Source organism: Bos javanicus, chromosome 19 (assembly GCF_032452875.1).
Source record: "Bos javanicus breed banteng chromosome 19, ARS-OSU_banteng_1.0, whole genome shotgun sequence".
NCBI classification, from domain to species: domain Eukaryota; kingdom Metazoa; phylum Chordata; class Mammalia; order Artiodactyla; family Bovidae; genus Bos; species Bos javanicus.
The window spans coordinates 48,468,228-48,481,163 of record NC_083886.1 but is presented as its reverse complement, the minus strand read 5'-3'; the positions used below and the strand labels follow the sequence as shown (position 1 = coordinate 48,481,163).

At 55.8% G+C, this 12,936-nt stretch overlaps 1 protein-coding gene across 2 annotated transcripts in view; it reads right to left on the bottom strand.

The window, feature by feature from the left end:
• The window catches only part of MRC2 (mannose receptor C type 2), a 59,641-nt gene extending 53,177 nt beyond the window's left edge, over positions 1-6,464 (bottom strand). Inside the window, exon 1 of one of the 2 annotated variants that reach the window (XM_061392275.1) lies at positions 5,766-6,464. In XM_061392275.1, the coding sequence (XP_061248259.1) occupies positions 5,766-5,880 (115 nt within the window). In that variant the 5' untranslated portion in view covers positions 5,881-6,464. The remainder of the gene's footprint in view (positions 1-5,765) is intronic. The other variant, XM_061392276.1, reaches the window with a different exon arrangement.
• Positions 6,465-12,936: the final 6,472 nt, after the last annotated feature.

Below are 12,936 nucleotides of genomic sequence, written 5' to 3'. Positions count from 1 at the left end.
CAAAAAACCCAAAAAAGACAGTACATCCTTCCAATGGACTACTGAGCACCGTTAAGAATGACACAGCTCTGAAGCCTGTCATGGAAAGGCCACGAATATTACAAAATACAATTTAATGTATTGTACAGCATAAAACATGGTCCTGTTTGTGTAAAAAGAGTATTTGTCTGTGTGTACGCAGAAAAAAGGGAGGGTCACCTCAACTACCGACAGTGACTACTGTTAGGCTGCGGGTCAAGGGAAGTGAGGACCTCAAATCTTTAAAACTTTACCCCTGTAGGGCTGACCATTTTCCACACAGCATGTATTATAAAACAGGCTATCGGCAGCACACATGCTACAAGGTGAGGCCAGAGCAGGGGCAGGGATTTAGTAATTAGGAAGCCTAATTACTAGAACCCCTGGGAGGCAGCTTCTTAGGGGGAAGGCTAGATGAGGGGGAATGACCATTAGCTGAAAGGGCAGAGTCCCAGGAACTTGGCTCCAAGGGAATTTTAGCTGAAGAAGTTTCATTATAAAGAGAAGCAGCAGGAGGGGAGTAAATTGAGTGGCTTAAGGGGTAAAGACAACTGAGGATGGGTATTTTTTTTTTTCTTTAGGATTTAAATTTACTTTCATAAAAAGTATGGTTACTTTTAGGCACTTAACGGTAGTTAGCAAAGTGTCACCAAGCAATAATGGATAATCAAAGAGCTACTTTGATTAAAAAAGTGGCTGCAGGTATTTAGAACTTTGTTGAGGATTGTATTTTTTCATGTTTTCTCTCCCCATAATAAAAAATAGCACTAATTTAATATTATTTGCTGAGACGTGACTGTCCAGCATTGTTTCATGTATTTCATACATCTGTTATGTCATGTCTTATGACACCCCTATGAGGGACTATTATTTTATTTTTACAGATGAAGAAACGGGAGCCTCTGCCCGAGTTCACACAGCTGTGCTGATTTACCTCTAAGAGGAAGCAGGGCGGGGTGCTCCCAGCCACCCATCTCCTGCCTCAGTCTACCTTGTGGTGAGCTGTGTCTGCCCTCCATTCCACACACTTTCTGAGGATGTCGGGAGAGTCTGGGCAATGGGCTTCCTGTTTTTCCCTGTAGGAGCTCCAAGCCCACTACAGCAGCTTCTCACCGTGTCCTTCTAGAGATGACCTCCAAGGAAAAAAGGCCACCCCTCCATTCTGGTGTTTATCCCTGTGTTTACCCTCTGTGAGCTTGTCTCCTTAGCCCAGGCGAGCCCAAGAAGCAGTGACCAGGACCCCTTTGGGTCCTTCTGAGACTCCTGAATCTTGAAGGAAGGGCAGTGGCAGTCAGGCCAGAAGAAGGGGAGGGCATGCCAGGCAGAGGGAAGGGTATGTGCAAAGGCCTGAAGATGGCAGGGGATAAGGTTGGGGGGCAAAAGTTCAAGGAGGCAGGAGGAGAGCAGGGGTAACGCGTGGGGGCCTGAGAAGAAGCTGAGGGTTCCTAGCCACCATCTAGCAACACAATCAGGGCTTTTTTAGGGGTGGGGAACTCAAGTTGGGGGAGGGCAGGGCCGAGGAGAGACAGAGAGCATGGGCCCAGCCAGGCAGGCAGGATGGGAGGGGTATACATGGTCAAGGGGCTCAGAAGAGGGGACCGAGGATCCAAAGAGGGGGAAGGGCAGGAAGGCACCTAACTGGCCACCGGAGTTCCATGTGGGGCCGAGGGTGGGGGCCCAGCCCAGCCTGTCCTCTGAGGAGCTGGAGCTGGCTGAGGCCACTGCGCAGCCTTCATCCTGCCTGTTGACGACACAGCTCCTGCTGAGGAGTAACTGGGATCTGCAGGGCCCAGGGTGAGGTCCAAGAGCTGCATCACCGCTCAGTGGCCCACCCCACCCAGCTTTATAGGAGCCAGTTATGGGAAATTGGTGGCCCCCCCACCCCCCCTCTCATAACGGACTAAACAGGAAGGACACTTCCTGTTGGCAATGCCCAGGCCCTCCAAGCCCAGGGACCCCCACTGGGGGTGCAGGGAAGGTGGGCTCACAAGAAAAGGCGGAGGTCATTCCTGCTTGCAGCACCGCCCAGGCTCAGTAAACATCCTTTGACAGACTGGCTGAATGAACATGAACCCCTGACCTCGGGGTAGTGGGGCTCTTGCTCCACCGGACCCCTTCAGTCCCTTGGGAGCAGGCACCTCAGACCCCCTGAGGACACCAAGGGGGGCCCAGCCCTGCGTCTGGGGTCCAGGGGATGGGGGGAGACACCAGACAGCTGGGGGAGAACAGAGGATGCCCGCCACCCCTTCCGGGGACTCCCCTCTGGAGGACATGTGGAGAGCACGTTCCAGAGGACTTGGAGCTCTGGGTGGGGGGGTACCCTCTACCACAGAATTTTCCAGCCTTTCCTAACATACCTATTTCACAGTGTTAATCTTAACAGATTCTCAGCGAGGTCTGGTACTGAAGTGCCGAGGCTGAGTAGCCACACCTGGGTTGGAATCTCACTTTGACCACCTTCTAGCGGCGAGGAGGTAGGGTCTTGTGCAAACAACCTAACATCTTTCAGCTGTTGACAGCCAACGTGTGAGAGGTTATGAGACTTGGAAGAGCCCTTGCCCAAACAGCACGCGTGCAGCCCCGCGCCCCGCGCTTGAAGAATGGTAGCCACTGCGATACCACTTAACCCTGCTGAAGGGGCAATGGGGCTCCTATTCAATGCTGAAATTCGTGGTGAATGCAAGTGAATGCTCTTCTGAGAACTTCATGAGGCTTCTGAAATCCTCTCATCGGCCCAAATCAACCACACCCTGCAGGCCTCAGAAAGCTGAGATTTCTCTCCTGTGTGCGATGGGGACCAAGACCCTGGCCGCCTCTGCCTACGCCCTCACCTTGTTCACGTCACCCTAGGGGAGGGCCGGATCTCAGCACTAACCACAGCTCAGCTGGGCACTGTCTCAGCCCTGGCAGCTCACAGAAGGTCAGGGGAGCAAGGAAGACTGACTTCTGTAGGCGGATGGGCGGATGGGGGCAGTAAGAAGGCTCTGAACTCCATGACTCACCAGGACCTGGGCCGGAAGTGCAGGAGATCTGTCTGGCTGACTCCGGCAGTAGCAGCAAGTACCTGATGCCTTTCCAAAGGAATGCCTCCCTCCCTGTCCTTTAGACAGCAGAGTCTGTCCCCATGGAAAGATTTCCCAAGGTATCCTGGCTCCTGCACCTGGATACCTGATCCCCGGGGCTCCCAGCAGCCCTCTTTCTAATCCGCACCTCATTCCTCTGCTCAGAAACTCCCAGGGGTTCTCCAGGGCTCCCCACCGCCAGCCAGCAAGTCGCTCCCCCACTCTGGCCTCTTGGAAACCTGGCCAGTTTCCTCTTCAGTCGAGCTTCTCCCCCACCCTACTCAGGATCTCTCCACCCCAGCCAGGCCAGCTTCCACAGCCTCTCCAGCACAGCCCAGCTTGCCTTCCCGGTCTCCCTGCTCTGCTCTCCTCCCTGTCTCCCTCCTGGGGGCCTTGGTGACCCCTTGCCTCACAGTTTCTTGTGCCACCAACAAAATTTTCTTTCTCTGAGGATGCAACTTAGACTCCTCTGTACCTTCCTTCCTCCCCAAGTATTTGGCTCAGCACTGAGCAGTAAAAGCTACAAAAATGCATCAGTACTGCAATCAACAGAGAGTCTTCCAGCCACAAGCTGTGTGGGTACTCCTCTGGGTACTCCACAGGGGATGGTGGAGAAAAGATGGATTCTGCCATCCCACACCAAGGGGCTCTGCGGTGTCCCATCCTCTCCTCTCCTGGTGGTCAGGAAGCACCCCGCCCCCAGGGTAAGTTTCACCCAGCAGGGCTGGCCTGCCAAACCAAATCCTATCTCCCACAAGCATTTCCTGGGGCCATTCGGATCCTGGTGCTGGTAAATTCTTCCCAGGGACCACCTAATTCGTCAGGTAGAGGGGGATGAAGAAGGAATTTGCTGAAAGAGGAGTATTCTAGGCCAAGGGAACACAGCAGGGAAGGACCTGCAACGTCTTGCTCAACTGCTGCTTTGGGGACCAGGCCATCCCCACCCCATGTCCCCTCCATCCACCCCTGCTCACACCTAAGCTTCTTCGAGAGTGACCAATGCAGTGCCACTAGGGACAGGCCCCTCCACGGCTACGGGGGCTTCAAACCCACGGACACAGCCTGAGGAAGGGCAAAGTGGGGCCAGGAGGAGACCCAGAGGCAGAGGGCCACTCCAGGCGGTTCCCCTGACCCAACCTCTACCCAGGCATTTCCAGCTCACTCTGTCAAAGGCGCCACAGGGGAAAAGGCTGAGTCAGCACTCTGGCCACAACCCTCCCAGGGCCTGCCTGGCTTTACAATGTGCTCTGGGGCTCTGGGAATGGCTCCTCCACCCCTCCCACCGGGCCTGCCTTCACAGGGGGCGAAACTGCATGCAGGAGAGCAGCAAGGCAAGGCAGGGGGCAGCCTGGGTGCCTTGACCTGCAGCGGGTGGGGAGTTACTGCTTGGATTCTGTTTGTCTGATATTCAGTTCCAGGTGGGTCTGGAATTCAGCAGGCGGGGTCTGCTCGGCATGAATATGCGTCACCCCAGCCCCCACCTCACGCAGTGGCTGGGCACAATCTGGGCAGATAAGTGTCTCGGTCCCCTACGGGCGGGCAGGCAAACTCAGCAAGCACTGGCCATGGCTAGAGGTCCCGGATCCTCCAGGGGGCTGTCTGGGCTTTGCACAAAACTACACACGCTGCACTGACTGTCCCCTTTCACTCAGCCTCATCCCTAAATTAAACATAAAACAAGACCAAGCCTTTTCCATAGGCCCAGCACCTGGGCTGTAATAACCACACTCCCGGGTAGTTCTAGCTCTGACTCCTGCGTACCCCCCGCCACCCCCCCCCTCCACCCCCGCAAGCAGATCTTCCCCTTTCCCCCTGGGATTACCGCTGAGTGGGTCTGTCTGTCCCCACACTTCACTGTCACCCTTTGAAAGAGCAGCAGGAAGAGAAGACACAGCTTTGGGTTTTTGTTTTCTGCTGGTCGGGTTTGTGCATCGTTAGCAGCTCTTTGGCCGTCCAAGATCTGTCCACTCTGGAGGGGTGCCAGTTGGGTCAGAGCCGCCCACACAACACTCTCTTCACTACACACACACAAACACACACACCCTTGCCGAAGCCTGCTACATCCTTCTGATGACACAAAACTGCCCCACGGAGCTCCGTTCAATTGATGCGGATGCCGCCCGCCACGGGCTGTCCTTTGAAGACCAAGTGTGGAAAAGAAAATACCAACACCCCCGAGGTGCCAGGAAGGGCAACCAAGCCCTAACGAATAATTCAAAAACAACAATAACGCTTTGGTCCCGAAGCAAAGCAAGGAGCCCGGCCTGGAGTCTCCGCTGGTTTCCCCAGACGCGCCCTGCAGGTCCCTGGGCCCAGCGCAGGGCAGGCGCCGGGTGGTCCTAGAGGGCGGGCGCGGGGGTCCTCCCGGGGCCCGCCCTCTTCCTCCGAGGCGGCTCGAGACCCCCGGGCTCCCCTCCCCCGCCGCCCGCCACATCTGGTTCCACTCAGGTCCTCCCCCACCTCCAGGCGCGCTCCTCCTTCCTCACCCCTGTCCTCCCCGCCACCCTCTGCCCCGCTTTCAGAAAAGCGGAGACGATTTTTTAAAACCCAGCCACACACATACACACACACGCACACACGTCCTGCAAAGGGGGGGGGAAAAAGGAGGAAAAAGTCGAGAGAGACCCGCTCCCCGGCGCTCCCCGCGCCCGGCCCCCGAAGTTGACCAAGTTGGAAGCGCCTTACCCGGGAGGGCGGCGGCGGCGGCGGCGGGGCGGCCGAAGTGCAGACCCCCGAAGAGCAAGGCGCAGCGCAGCAGGTGATGAGGCCAGGGCGCGAGGGCCGGCCGGCCGGGCCCCATGCCCGCGGCGTGGCGCTCGGGGGATGCGGGGACCGAGGGAGCGCGGGCGCGGCGCGCGGTGGCTGCAGGGGTGCTGGGCTGTGGTGACCGCCCGCGAGGGGCTCGCGTCTTCCTCCGGGCCGGGACGAAGTGATGCCTCCCGGGGAGAGGAGGGGAGGAGGAGGAGGGAAGGAGGCAGGCCGGGAGGAGGGAGGGCGGAGGGAGGAGCGCAGACCCGGGGAGGAGGGCTGGAGGGGCAGCGGGGAAGGGAAGCGGGCAGCGTGGGAGGGGAAGGGGAGGAAGAGCGGGCGGGCGCGGGGCCCAGGAGGGAGAGGGGGAAGCGGGAGAGGAGGAGAGGATCCGGGGGGTCGAGGAGGACCCCGGCGTGCACTCTTTTCCTCTCGCTCTCCGCTTCCCTCTCTCCCAGCCTCGCCTTCCCTCGCTTCTCGGTCCGGGCTTGGAGCCCCAGACGCTGCGTCACAACTCCCCGGCTGGCTGTGCAAAACTTTCCGCAAACTTCACCGCGTGGCGGGGCGGGGGCGCGCGGCTGACCCAGGCGGCCAGACCCGGGCCACTGGCGCCCCCTGCGTCCCGCCTCTTTCTGCCAGCGTCTCCAGCGGCCGCTACCTCCACGCGGAGCAGGACCCACCCCTCCTCCGGCCGGGTTGGGAAGGGGCGGAGCCCAGGGCTCAGCCACCCGGGCAAAGATGGGGGAGGGGAAGGCAGGGCCCCCGTGCCTGGTGCGGAGCGCCAACATTTGCAAGTCTTGTTTTAGCATTTGTGTGAACCCCATGTCAGCGTCCCTGTCGCAAAGGGGTGTCATGATTTTGCTAGATGGGGGCTGTATCCAGAAAGCCAGGGGAAATCTGTCCCTGGACGTCCCAGAAGACAGCATCGCTCTCACCAGCAACCGGACTGCTGGCGGATCTCAGAGGATCAAATGGAAATTTCATAAAAGAGAAGACAAACCACAGTTATTCCGTATTATGCAACAGGTCACCGCAGCGCACAACACTGGACTGAGAGGGTGTTAGAGAGTCCAGGCCCACGTCCATCTCTCCTTTCCTGAGCGACCTTAGAAAAGTTACTTGGGACGTCTGGGCTCGGAGCTGGACGGAGACATTTAGATCCTAATGCAAAGAAGATTCACGTTCTGCCACCACGAGTGATCAAATAAAAACACTATGAAACGGTAATATAAATTTTATTGTTTCCTGTGCTGTCCACCTCAGTGCTGTTTTTGGAAATAACAAATTCAATGTTGTTTTCTCCTTTTTTACTACCCTTACCTTGGGTAAATCTTTCCCCATCGCTGAAAGGAGGGTATGGGGCCAGAGCTGCTCACTTGGTGCTTTCCTTCTCTGCTGGGCTGAGATTCTTACCAAGTATCAATCCAGAGGCTGCAGGACCCCAAAGTGAGCCCCCATAAAATCCCCTAGAGTCCCCTAGAATGAGTCCACTATCCACCCTTTGGCCCTAAAAGATGGTTAGCAGTCAAGCTAGCAAAGTCCTCGGCACCCCACAGCTAGCTGCTTGACAGAGCTAAGTCCCTGCTGGTGACTTTCTTCACTGGGATCCCAGAGTTCTGACCACACTGAGCTGCCTCAGAGATCATTTGCGTGACCTCCCCTTTCTCACTTCATTTTCAAGGAGGTTCAGAATCAGCCAGCTTCAGCTAAGCTGCCCTCTCTCTGTTCCTGTCTGAGCAGTCAAAACACAGGATGCTTCTTCTCAAAGTCGTCTCATAGGCTTCTATCTGCTTGCCTATCTCTAGATGTGCCAGCCACAGTTCTCACCAGGGAGCCCCCTGGCTTCTGGAAGGGAACTCAGGCAGGGCTCCCAAGGTGCCCTCCAGGTTCTGAAACAGGGTTGGATATCCCTTCCCCACCAGCCCAAGTGGTTTGGGCATTCCTCCCATCAGCAGGGCAGAAAGTGACAAGCTGACAGTGAGTCATTTGAGTCCAGAAAGTCCACCACTGGCCAGCACAGTGCCCTGAGCACCCCGTCCACAGGAGATGCTCTCGTTTCTTCCTTCAGGCTTTCAAAAGCCCTAGTGGCTAGCGCTGGGGGAACAAAGAGGAGCAGAGTCACGATCCTAGAGGAGGTTTTGTTCAGTGGGGAAGATGACACAATTTTTGCCACATTCCAGGCAGAGAAGCTGCCACGAAAGGGCTAAGGAGCACGGAAGTGTGCTCCGCTAGCAGGGACAGCTGTTTGTTTCAGTGTCTAAAGCCGTAGTCTCTGCCAAGGGTGAGGCCTCCCGCTCTATCCAGTGGGCCAGGGGTAACGCGTTGTATTCTGCGGAATGTCCAGGTCACATCTGCGGCCACCATCTGTCTTAGATCTTGAGCTCGCAGGGCAGGGAGCCGGTGACATCTGGGCGATTCTCCCTGTGGAGAGTCCAGCCCAGTCCCCTGCTGCTTAAAGATCATGTGCAGGGTCAGTTGTCAGTGGAAGGTGGTCACAGTCTGCAGGAGTACTGGGTGTTGCGAGGAGGTTGGGGCTTTCTTGGGGAGCCCCTCATCAGAACCTCATCTACTTCCAAAGAAGGGTCAGTGTCCTCTGTGCCTGCTGCCTCCTCCATTCCTGTTAAAGCTCAAAAAGCCATTTATTGAGGGCCTACTATGTGTCAGACATCAGGCTAGGTGCTGGGGACTTAGCCAGTCCAGGGGATTTTTGCCAAGATATTCACTGTAATGGAGTCTATACTGAGAAGTGGCTCTGACATTGTGAGCCAGCAAAGGAGCTGTGGGTCTGCTGATTTCATCAGAACCAGTTTAGAGGAAGATGCACAGACTCCAGAGAGACCCGAGTTAGAATCTTGACTTCCCATTCCCTCGTTTGTGACATGCAGTGAGTTACTGAAGCTCTCACTGAGGTTACAATTCCTATTGGTAAACAGGGCAACAATTCCTATCTTGTCTCGAGAACAAAATATTCTGTGCAAAGGGAGGCACAGCCCCTGGATAAAGATGTTCAGGGAAGGCAAGTTCCCTCCCTGCTTCTCATCATCCTTTGTCGTGTGGACATCAGGTGTCTCCCAGACTTCCTACCCTGTGCTCTGCCGGCCTCTCCACCCCACCCTACCGACCATAAGGTCTGCACAGGTCAATTTCATCAGGACTGCAACACTGGGTGTTTTCCTTTGCCTGAGGGAACAATACAACCTCCCCTCCTGCTCTCAACATCTCCATGTTTAACTGTACACAAAAATGGTGTTCTGAAGTGTAAAGTAAGCCAGGTAGAAGCAGCTCTCTGCTTACTTCTGCTGACTAATGAACTCATGTCCATAAGAAGTGGAAGATGGGATAGGGGACAGAGTTGAACTGGAATTCCAGCTCAGCCATCCACTATCCATGTGCCCTCCAGCAGGTCACTTCCCTTCTGAGTCTCGGGGGCCCCTTGATGTACAAGTTTTTGTATCATTACTCACCGTGCTTAGGGCTCCTCTTGCATCAGTCTCCTCCTCCCTGGCTCTGGAGCTCAGTAGCCTCTCCAGCCAGAGGGTGCCCAGGGGAGCAGAGCCTGTGGACGCTCTGGCAGCCGGGCCTACAACAAAAGCTTAGGGAAGAGGAACACAAGGCAGGGAGAGTGCAACTGGATGGCCAGGTAGGACAGGAGAAGGTTAAGTAAGGGAAAGACGAGGTCAGTCCTTACCTGTGGCAACTAGACAAGAGGGTATGAAACCCAAGGGGCACCCGCACGTTTCTTAGCCAGGAGAAAAGTCTGGCCAAGCGTGGGCTGGTCTGGGTGGATCCCATCCCGTCCGCCCTCTCTCTGGACTCCTGCCCTTGACTCTCCACTCAGGCAGTCTGCCCTTGCAGTCCCCCACTTGTCTGCAGCACTGAGGACCTGAGATGGAAAGAAGAGGCAGGCTTGGGGTTCAGATGGACCCAAGTTTCAAGGGTTGGCTCCACCTCTTCCAGGTTGTGTGATCTTGCAACAGTTAACCTGAGATAACTATTTCTCCCACATCCACATTACTGGGGAATCTGATGGCTGGCTGTCTTCTCCTGACTGGTCTACCCATCAGGGCCAAAAATATAACCAAAAACAAGTCTGCCCACCTTCCCCAGGTTCTCTCCCTTACTCTCTTCTTGTGGGAGGAAACCCAGCAGGGCTCCCCACTCCCAGAAGGACCGATGGGTTTGTATCCACTCACTTTCAGCCCAAGGAGGGGATAAGAAGACTTCCTTTGAAGGGAAGCTTTGTCGTCCCCAGGGAACAGGAGATAGTTACTTCAGGACTCTTCCTATCAGGAAGCAGGATGTGCAGACCTTCTCCCTGTGTGTCCAGCATGCATCCAGAGTTTGGATGTGGCCTCCCAGTTGGAGCAGTCACCAGAGCGATGCCCACAGCTATCAGCAGGGCCCCAGAGCAAGCTCAGAGTAGGGGGATCTTCACTGGCTCCTATTTCTACTTGGGCTTTAGCAGGTCAGAAACAAGCTGGCCAATGGCAGTTGAGAGAGGGGCAGAGGCTGACCCGAGGCTAAGAGGGCAACAGAGCTGAGGGGCAGAACCAGCTGCAATTGGGTGGGATGCAGCTCCCAGAACCTTCCTTCTGCCGCCCACCCAGCTGGGGCCAGGGCAGGCAGGGAGTGATGTCGCCTCACCCTGTCTGCTCTACAGGGACCTCTTAGCCTGTCCTCGCACTGAGGGCTGGGCAAGCCAGAAGTCGAGGCCTGCTCTGGTCCATAGCTCTGGCTGGGCTGGCAGCTTCTGCATCCCTCTGTTCAAGAAGTCACTTGAAATTTCAAGAGGGAGGTCCCGACTCCCAATTCCTAACTCACGAAGGACAGGCAGCATTAGGCTTTCTCTAGTCTCAGAACTTGACCCTCTGAGTGCAGGGTCCTGCCCACAGTCGTGTGTGATCCTCAAGGACCCTGGCCGGAGACAGACCCTCCCCTGGTGGAATCGAGCCCCAGATGCAGGCGGCTGCATCCAGCTGACTCACTGTCTGCATTCCAGCTTCCAGAGGCTCACCAGACCTTCCACTGATGCAGCAAGAAGTGGACGGGGGCACCAGTGGCCGATGACCAACACTTTTTTTTTAACTGCACCATGGGGGCATGTGGGATTTCAGTTCCCCAGCTAGGGGTTGAACCCGTGCCCCTGGGTTGGAAGCACGGAGTCTCAATCACTGGACCAGCAGGGAAGTCCCAGTGACCAACATTTTTAAGATGAAGTAAAAGAGTAAATATCAGTGCACTGCACATGAGCTAACAATTCTAGTCTCTGAAATGTGCATTGGGCTGAGATGCTGCCATGAAAAAATTTTGGAAAACACTGCTGTTGAAGACCTGGAACCAGCTACACAGGCTCCCTGGCTGTCCCTGCCCAGTCCTGCTCACACCCGGACAAAAGACCTGCATCTGACACACACACACATACACAAGCACGCGTGCAAGCAAGCAAAGGCTGAGGTGGAGTGAGACAGGATTTTTCACTCCTTCATCTATAAAGCGAGATGACATGAGGAGAGGGCTTGGGAACCTGAGGCAGGAATCTTCTGTGAAACCATGGCCCCATCTTCCCACCTAACTTCAGTTCTAGCTCAGGACGGCAGAGGGCAGGGCTGCTGCCCAGGCCATCTGAGTCTCCATTCTAAGGGCCGGTCCTGAGGGACCAGGAGGACCCAGTAAAGCAGGCAGCAGGCGGGGTGTGGGGAGCCCCAGATTAGAGCAACATATGCCTCTGGCTGGGAGCCCGGGTGCAGCCTTCACCTCTGGTGCACTCTGCCCAAGGACGGCACTCAGAGAAACTGCCTCTTAAAATTTTCAAGCCGGCAGTCCCTCCCCTTCAGTCCTCTACCTATGGCTCAGCACTCAATCTTGCCCAACTCTTTGCGATGCCATGGACTGTAGCTCGCCAGGCGTGCCCTCCTCTAGGGGATTTTTCTGACTCATGGATCAAACCCGTGTCTCCTGCATCTTCAGCACTGGCAGGTGGGTTCTTCACCACTGAGCCACCTGGGAAGCTCCCTCTACTTCCTAGCTGTCACCAAATCTATCTGGGCTTTGGTTTCCTCATACACAAAATTATCGAGATGCTTCTACCTTGCCCACCCTAGGCCGGGAAGCCACACAGCTGAGGAACTTGTCTACCAAGCAGAAGAGAGCCCCTTCCCTCTGTGAGTCTTGCCCTCGGCACCCCCACCCAAGCTGCCTTCAGGGTGAAAAGGCTGGGACGGCACAGACGCCACTGCAGTTGCAGGCAGTGCCTGAAGGCCAAGGAGGTTGAGGTTCCCACAGTTCTCTGCCAGGCACTTCCCACCACACCCAGCAGGACTGCCTGGTGGCCAGGGATGGGTGGGGCTGAGTCAGCCAGCGTGTAGCTCTTTGACCCCTTCACACCATGGGGTCTCCTGCCCAACACTCCGGCCCTGCGAGCTTCCCCAGCACAATAGGTCTCTTTATTCCATGCCCCCACCATATCCCAGCCCTGCTCCCGGGCCTGCCTATTTTGCCAGCCTCTGGCAGGTTCCCCCAAACCACCCACAGAGCCCCCCTCCTCTCCCCACAACCTCTCTGCAGCTCGCTCCTCCCCAAGCCCCTTCCAAGGAACTATAGCTCAGCCCTACTCGCCTCGGCCCAGATCCCAACTGCCAGGCTAGACTCACAAGCAGACCCAGATCTCAATCGTCCAGCAGCCCTGGAACCTCATGTAAAGAGAAAAATGTGACAAACTAATTCACAAGAAGGATGAGTTTATACACACACACACACACACACACACACATTTTTTTTTTTTTTAAGAGAAGGCCAAAGGTAAGAAGCTTTGCCAGAAGAAATGAATGACTCTTGAGAATACTGTTAGGTAGCAAGGCACCTGTAAAAGGTTATAGAAGTATGACTAGCAGTATGATGTTTGGTCCCAGGATAGCCTGGAGCTTAAAGCAGATTTTTATCCCCAACACAAAAAGTAAAACAAAGCCATCTCTGTCTTCCAGCTGGGTGAGTTTAGACAAGCCGTGAGAGCCACCCTCCAACTGCCCCCTGGCTAAGGTGGATGAGAAGGTCAGCAGGGCTTATAACCTTCAGTGCTCATGCCATCTGGGAGACAGATAAGGGGAGAGGG